Source organism: Coregonus clupeaformis, chromosome 15 (genome assembly GCF_020615455.1).
Source record: "Coregonus clupeaformis isolate EN_2021a chromosome 15, ASM2061545v1, whole genome shotgun sequence".
Classification (NCBI taxonomy): domain Eukaryota; kingdom Metazoa; phylum Chordata; class Actinopteri; order Salmoniformes; family Salmonidae; genus Coregonus; species Coregonus clupeaformis.
Genome location: NC_059206.1, coordinates 40,579,138 through 40,587,348, shown reverse-complemented (window position 1 = coordinate 40,587,348; position 8,211 = coordinate 40,579,138). Strand labels below are relative to the sequence as shown.

General features: G+C 42.5%; 1 protein-coding gene across 3 annotated transcripts in view; it reads right to left on the bottom strand.

Moving 5' to 3' along the window:
• Positions 1–203: 203 nt before the first annotated feature.
• The window catches only part of si:ch211-127i16.2 (probable flavin-containing monoamine oxidase A), a 41,671-nt gene continuing 33,663 nt past the window's right edge, over positions 204–8,211 (bottom strand). For all 3 annotated transcript variants that reach the window (XM_041898221.2, XM_041898220.2, XM_041898219.2), the window contains one exon: positions 204–719. In XM_041898221.2, coding sequence (XP_041754155.1) covers positions 386–719 — 334 coding nt within the window. In that variant the 3' untranslated portion in view covers positions 204–385. The remainder of the gene's footprint in view (positions 720–8,211) is intronic.

The window sequence follows — 8,211 nt, the reverse complement described above, 5'->3', positions numbered from 1 at the left end:
GTGGAAAAAGTCAAGGGATATGAACACTTTCTGACTGCCCTGAATGGCTTAATACGACTGTAGGGAATGTTCATATATAAAAACCTTTACATATAATTTCATTTACTTACAGTACAATGCAGTCAAAACTAAAAGTTGTTTTTCTGTATAGTCCCCCCCCCCCCCCCACCCCACCACCACCACCACCACCACCAACACCACCATATTATACCCATTATACCGTACAAGCAATACATTTCTTTAAATGAAAAATGTCCACTCGACAAACAGAGTGTTTACCGTACTGTATGTCACAGATAATTCAATCTTATTAAACATCTTTACATATCTGTGAACGGTGGCATTTCCCTCTCAAGTGGATGTTTTGTCAACACAACAGCATTTTTTACTGCCACAAAGCAAACCTCCGCAGCACTACCTGCCGAGCCTGTCCAATCCAGTCTCGGTGGAGCTGTGGCTGAGCCAATAGTACAGCAGTGGCCATGAGCGTTATGATGATCAGAGCCCTACGGAGATGGGATGTGGAAGGTATGGGTTGGCATGGTCCAGACTCATGGTTCTGGTTCTGGGCAGCCTGCACAGCCTCCTGCTCCTCTTGAGTCAGGGTGAAAGGGCACAGCTTGGCTAGGACCTCCAGGGCTGCCCTCTGACCTGACTGAATTGCCCCATCCATGTAGCCACACCACTGGGTGGCCGTCTCCGTGCCGGCCCAGTGGATCCTGAGAAGGAGAGTTCATTTTATTTGTTTATTTGGATCCCCATTGGCTTTTGCAGAAGCAGCAGCTATTCTTCCTGGGATCCACAAAAAAACACAAAACATGACAAGTAACAAAACACTGATACACTCACAGACGAGGACCGTCACACAAATGTAAAATACAACAATATACAAACAATACAACAAAAAAATTAAATAACAATACAAACACTACAACCCCCAAAAAATCATGTGTGTGTTAGAGTGTGTCTGTGTGTGTGTGTGTCCCCTCACAGTCCCTGTTGTTCCATTAGATTTTGTTGAATCTTTTTTGCTGTTGCTTGAGTAATTGGAGCTGGAAAGGAGTTCCATGTGTTGCCGTGAATTCGTTATGGACTTGGGGACTGTGAAGAGACCCCTAGTGGCATGTCTTGTGGGGTACAGTATGTATGTGTGTCTGAGATTAATGTTATTTGATTATGTAGACAATCTGGAATTTTCATCACAGTAATATTTGTCATAAAAACTAGAAGAGAAGCAGTTAATCTCTCGTCAACCCTCAATCAGGAAATACTGGCATGCAGTTAAAGCCATGTTGCTCTGTTTTGAGCCAGCTGCAGCTTTTCTAGGTTTTTCTTTGCTGCACTTGACCATATTACCAGACAGTAATCAAGATGGGACAAGACCAGAGCCTGAACAACTAGTACAGTTGATTTATTTAAATTTTTATAACAGACAATTTGACGAACTGACTTGTTGGAAAGGTGGCATCCTATGATGGTGCCACGTTGAAAGTCACTGAGCTCTTCAGTAAGGCCATTCTACTGCCAACGTTTGGCTATGGAGATTGCATGGCTGTGTGCTCGATTTCATGCACCTGTCAGCAACGGGTGTGGCTGAAATAGCCAAATCCACTAATTTGAAGGGGTGTCCACATACTTTTGTATATATAGTGTAGCTACAATGCTAATAGTTGTGGATGTATTTAAGACCAGTTTATTATTAATCACCCATTCTGATACTGACTGTAACTCCTGATTTAGGATTGCAGTGAGCTCACTGGCTTTGGGTGCTGACATGTAGAGTATGGAATCATCCGCATTCACAGTTATCACTCCCTGCCAGCTGTCTTCACACTGAAATGTTTATCATGCTTATTTCATTGCCTGTCAATGCTAAATAGGAACAGATTTCAATGATGAGAGTACAATTTATTTGCTTCCTGACAAGCAGGGGTGATTATCTATGACATCAGAGTGAAAGATTATGAGAAATGACACCTGCACTAATAATTTGCTCCAAACAGGACAACATGAGTAGAGGCGCCGGAGAAGATGGCTGCCGTTTTACAGCCCTCTAACCAATTGTACTATTATGTGTGTTTTTCCGCGTTATTTGTAATTTATTGTGTACATAATGTTTCTGCCATTGTCTCTTATAACCAAAAAGAGCTTCTGGATATCAGGACAGCGATTACTCACCTCGTATTGGACGACAATTTTTTCTTCAACGAGGCGGCCACGAAGGATATCCTACAGACACCCGACAAGGCCCAAATCCCCGTCATTCGCATGAGAAAGAGACGGAGATATCGTGGACGTAGGTCGGGGTGCCTTGTAAGGATCCGACGGCGAGCAAGTAAACTGCCTCTCCCATCAATTCTATTAGCCAATCTTCAATCATTTGAGAATAAATTGGATGACCTAAGATTATGGTTATCCTACCAACGGGACAATCAAACTGTAATATCTTATGTTTCACCGAGTCGTGGCTGAACGACGACATGGACAACATACAGCTAGCGGGCTATACGCTACATCGGCAGGATAGAACAGCTGACTCCGGTAAGACAAGGGGTGGCAGTCTGTGTATATTTGTAAACAACAGCTGGTGCACAAAATCCAATACTAAGGAAGTCTCAAGGTTTTGCTCGCCTGAGGTAGAGTATCTTATGATAAGCTGTAGACCACACTATTTACCAAGAGAGTTTTCATCTATATTTTTCATAGCTGTCTATTTACCACCACAAACCAATGCTGGCATTAAGATTGCACTGAATGAGCTGTATAAGGCCATAAGTCAACAGGAAAACGCTCATCCAGAGGCAGCGCTCCTAGTGGCCGGGGACTTTAATGAAAGGAAACTTAAATCCGTTCTACCTGATTTCTACCAGCATGTTAAATGTGCAACCAGAGGAAAAAAAACTCTAGACCACCTTTACTCCACACACAGAGACGCATACAAAGCTCTCCCTCGCCCTCCATTTGGCAAATCTGACCATAACGCTATCCTCCTGATTCCTGCTTATAAGCAAAAACTAAAGCAGGAAGCACCAGTGACTCGGTTAATAAAAAAGTGGTCAGATGACGCAGATGCTAAGCTACAGGACTGTTTTGCTAGCACAGACTGGAACATGTTCCGGGATTCTTCAGATAGCATTGAGGAGTACATCACATCAGTCACTGGCTTCATCAATAAGTGAATCGATGATGTCGTCCCCACAGTGACCGTACGTACATACCCCAACCAGAAGCCATGGATTACAGGAAACATCCGCACTGAGCTAAAGGGTAGAGCTGCCGATTTCAAGGAGCGGGACTCTAACCCGGACGCTTATAAGAAATCCCGCTATGCCCTCCGACGAACCATCAAACAGGCAAAGAGTCAATACAGGACTAAGATTGAATCGGACTACACCGGCTCTGACGCTCGTCAGATGTGGCAGGGCTTGAAAACTATTACAGACTACAAAGGGAAGCACAGCCGCGAGCTGCCCAGTGACACAAGACTTCCAGACGAGCTAAACCACTTCTATGCTCGCTTCGAGGCAAGCAATATTGAAGCATGCATGAGAGCACCAGCTGTTCCAGATGACTATGTGATCACGCTCTCCGTAGCCGATGTGAGTAAGACTTTTAAGCAGGTCAACATTCACAAGGCCGCAGGGCCAGACGGATTACCAGGACGTGTACTCCGAGCATGTGCTGACCAACTGGCAAGTGTCTTCACTAACATTTTCAACATGTCCCTGACTGAGTCTGTAATACCAACATGTTTCAAGCAGACCACCATAGTCCCCGTGCCCAAGGACACTAAGATAACCTGCCTAAATGACTACCGACCCGTAGCACTGACGTCTGTAGCCATGAAGTGCTTTGAAAGGCTGGTCATGGCTCACATCAACACCATTATCCCAGAAACCCTAGACCCACTCCAATTTGCATACCGCCCCAACAGATCCACAGATGATGCAATCTCTATTGCACTCCACACTGCCCTTTCCCACCTGGACAAGAGGAACACCTACGTGAGAATGCTATTCGTTGACTACAGCTCAGCATTCAACACCATAGTGCCCTCAAAGCTCATCACTAAGCTAAGGATCCTGGGACTAAACACCTCCCTCTGCAACTGGATCCTGGACTTCCTGACGGGCCGCCCCCAGGTGGTAAGGGTAGGTAACAACACATCTGCCACACTGATCCTCAACACGGGGGCCCCTCAGGGGTGCGTGCTCAGTCCCCTCCTGTACTCCCTGTTCACCCATGACTGCATGGCCAGGCAAGACTCCAACACCATCATTAAGTTTGCCGACACAACAGTGGTAGGCCTGATCACCGACAACGATGAGACAGCCTATAGGGAGGAGGTCAGAGACCTGGCCGTGTGGTGCCAGGATAACAAATCAAATCAAATCAAATTTTATTGGCCACATACAACATGCCAAATACAACAGGTGCAGACATTACAGTGAAATGAAGAGGGCACGACGAAGCCTATTCCCCTCAGGAGACTGAAAAGATTTGGCATGGGTCCTCAGATCCTCAAAAAACTCTACAGCTGCACCATCGAGAGCATCCTGACTGGTTGCATCACCGCCTGGTATGGCAACTGTTCGGCCTCCAACCGCAAGGCACTACAGAGGGTAGTGCGTACGGCCCAGTACATCACTGGGGCCAAGCTTCCTGCCATCCAGGACCTCTATACCAGGCTGTGTCAGAGGAAGGCCCTCAAAATTGTCAAAGACTCCAGCCACCCTAGTCATAGACTGTTCTCTCTGCTACCGCACGGCAAGCGGTACCAGAGTGCCAAGTCTAGGTCCAAAAGACTTCTCAACAGCTTCTACCCCCAAGCCATAACACTCCTGAACAGCTAATTATGGCTACCCGGACTATTTGCACTGCCCCCCCACCCCATCTTTTTACGCTGCTGCTACTCTGTTAATAATTTATGCATAGTCACTTTAACTCTACCCACATGTACATATTACTTCAACTACCTCAACTAGCCGGTGCCCCCGCACATTGACTCTGCACCGGTACCTCCCTGTATCCTCTTAAGGCCCAAGCTGTTTTTTTACATGCATTTTTTATTTCTCTTTGCTATTTGGGCTTATTGGAACCTAATTAGAATAAAAACTAAGTATCATCTTTTGATATGATGTACTTTTAGAGAAAAATGATGTCCACATATGTGGATTCATGGTCCGAATTTCCATAAAACACAATAAAGTCACCTTTGTGTAATAGAATGAAAAACTCTTTATTTCTGCCTTGAAAACAGCAGTTTTTTTCCTGACTGTTTTTTAATGTATTAATAACACATACACATATTTTTTGAACATGTTTTGACTATCGGAGAGTAAAAATAATATGGAAACATTGCATTTTTGCCCATTTTGGACAGTTAAAAATAGTGTTTTGAACATTTGATATGCTGCAAAATAGTTGCAGGATGACATTGTATGTCTGTAACAAAATATAAAACATTCAAAGCATTTTAAATAGTCACTCTTGCATTAGGCTAACATTTTAAACACAACTAATTTAAGTATGTATGTATGTATTTAGTGATTTAATTGTTATTTATTTCATTGGGACCATGTACAGCTTTTTAGCTGCATCAGAGCTAGCTTTTTTCCCATTTTACGTGTGTGCATGTTTACAAGCGTATTAGCTGTTTCGAGGAGCCTCAGTCCATAAGTACACTTACGTGTACTTCATGTTTAGCGACCTACAAAGTTGCTAGTTTTACACTTTTTTTTTCAAATTTGCATGTCATGACAAATATACAAGGCTTTTATAAATATCTAAATCAGAATAAGCCATGAAATATGACAGAACTTCTACACAATTGTGGACATAAGAGCTAAAAAGTGCTGTCCACGTATGTGACCACTAAGCCCTAGGAGGGTATATATAGCCTCCCTACTGTTATTTTATTTTACTTCTGCTCTTTTTTTCTCAACACTTTTTTGTTGTTGTTTTATTTTACTTTTTTATAAAAAATAAATGCACTGTTGGTTAAGGGCTGTAAATAAGAATGTCACTGTAATGTCTGCACCTGTTGTATTCGGCGCATGTGGCCAATACAATTTGATTTCATTTGATTTGAACATGGGTTCTTTACTTCTGATTGAGATATTAACACTTCACAAACAAAGGCATTTGGGAGTGTTTTTTTTTCTAAGCTCTAGAAGAAATGGAGTGTTGCAATATTAAACCCTTGTCAATTAAAGGGCACCTTACTCCAAACCTTTGCTAATAGAGAGTCTGTAGTAGAACACTCCGATCTAAAATGTAATTAGGTACTATTACACGACTCTGAAGAGAAAACACAAGACTTGCAGCTTTTTCACTGACTCTCAACATCTATAAATAAAAACAATGTCCAGATGTTCTAGCAGATATTTTTTTTTGAAGGATTGTTTTTGGGATGAATCTGTTATTTCTCATGGTTAAAAGAGGCTGTTTTCTGTGCACAGTGTTTACTCTGCATGCATTATGGATGCGTAGGCTTACCTATGCCTACCTATGCCTGAACCCCTTGGGTCACTTTACCCACAGTGCCTTTCACCAACTGTATGGGTCTCTCTCTCTCTCTCTCTCTCTCTCTCTCTCTCTCTCTCTCTCTCTCTCTCTCTCTCTCTCTCTCTCTCTCTCTCTCTCTCTCTCTCTCTCTCTCTCTCTCTCTCTCTCTCTCTCTCTCTCTCTCTCTCCTCTCCTGTCTCTGCTGCAGGCGTTCTGGCGTGAGAAGGGTTTCTCGGGAGAGATAGTGGCACACAGTTATAATGAAGGGTAGAACAAGAGTTTGTCCAGCACAATAACAAACACCCACTGGTTAGGGTCTTACATTATTTAAAATCTCCCCTAATTATGCAGTGATCTTATAGCACCTTATGGGTCTGGATGAGAGATATGGGAGGTTTGGGTAATCCACAGATTCTGTTGGGTTCTATATGGGCATTCCTGCTTCCATATATGTGCTGGATGAATGCCAAGGTCAGATCATCTCCTTGAGGTTCCATTTCACATTATGGATAACGCTGCTGCAGCCCAGTGGTGACCTTACGTAATGAGCTTCCCATGGTCCCCACGGACTTAATGCCATTATAGAAATGCATTACCTGCTTGAACGTCTCAGTCTTCCTTTAGCCATCTCTCTCTCTCGCTTTAATTTTTCTTCATCCCTCTTTTTCTCTCTCCATCCCTTTCTCTCTCTGTCTTTTCCTTTCCCACATGAAAAAACACTATAGTATAATTAAGCAATAAGGCACGAGGCGGTTTATAATAGTAATAATTCTATAATAGCAATAATAGCAATAAGGTACCTCGGAGGTTTGTGGTATATGGCCAATATACCATGGCTAAGGGCTGTTCTTATGCATAACACAAAGCGGAGTTGTGTTAGGCTTTGAAACAACATCCACAACAACCATGTTTTACACTGTTTCAATCTGCTGTTGAACTTCTTTCTTCAAATTGATCATCACAGTGAGGTGAGTTATAAAAGTACAATAAGCCTACTGTTTTGATGATAAGTGTTTGATGTGATTTTGAATTGCATTTGTATTGATGTCAGAGTGGTTATAGGGACAATAGAGCCCTAAGCACTAGGCGATTAGGACCTGATGGTAGTTAGCAAGTTGGGTACTACCAAAGCATGTCTAGAGTGCATAAAAGGAGGTTACCGCAACTCAACGGTCATATGGAATTGTACTGCGGTCATGACTCATGACTGCCATGTGGCAGTAATACAGTCACCACAACAGCCCTAGAAAGAAAAAGTGTATAATATAGTCTAAATACTATCTATAGTACAAATACTATAGTGTTCACTGTAGCGTTTTTGCAAACTTTACTCTAGTATTCACTGCAGTGTTTACTGTAGTATAGTGTAGTATTTACAGTTAACTATTGTATAAATACTGTAGTAAAAGAAAACTAGTATATAATATAGTAATCAATGTAGTGCTTTTGCCGATTGTAGTATACTGTAATATTTACTATAGTGTTTTTGTTTATTATGTTTGAAGTGGAGGCTTTTTCCTTGAGTGGAGAAATACTAAAAGAGCACATTTTCCATAGCCTGTAGTCAGGTAGGTAGGTAGGTACAGTATGTAGGTAGGTAGGTCAGATAGTTCAGCGTTTCTGCTCTTTTCCATAACCTGTATGGAACACAATATACAGTGCATTCGGAAAGTACTCAGACCCCTTGACTTTTTCCATATTTTG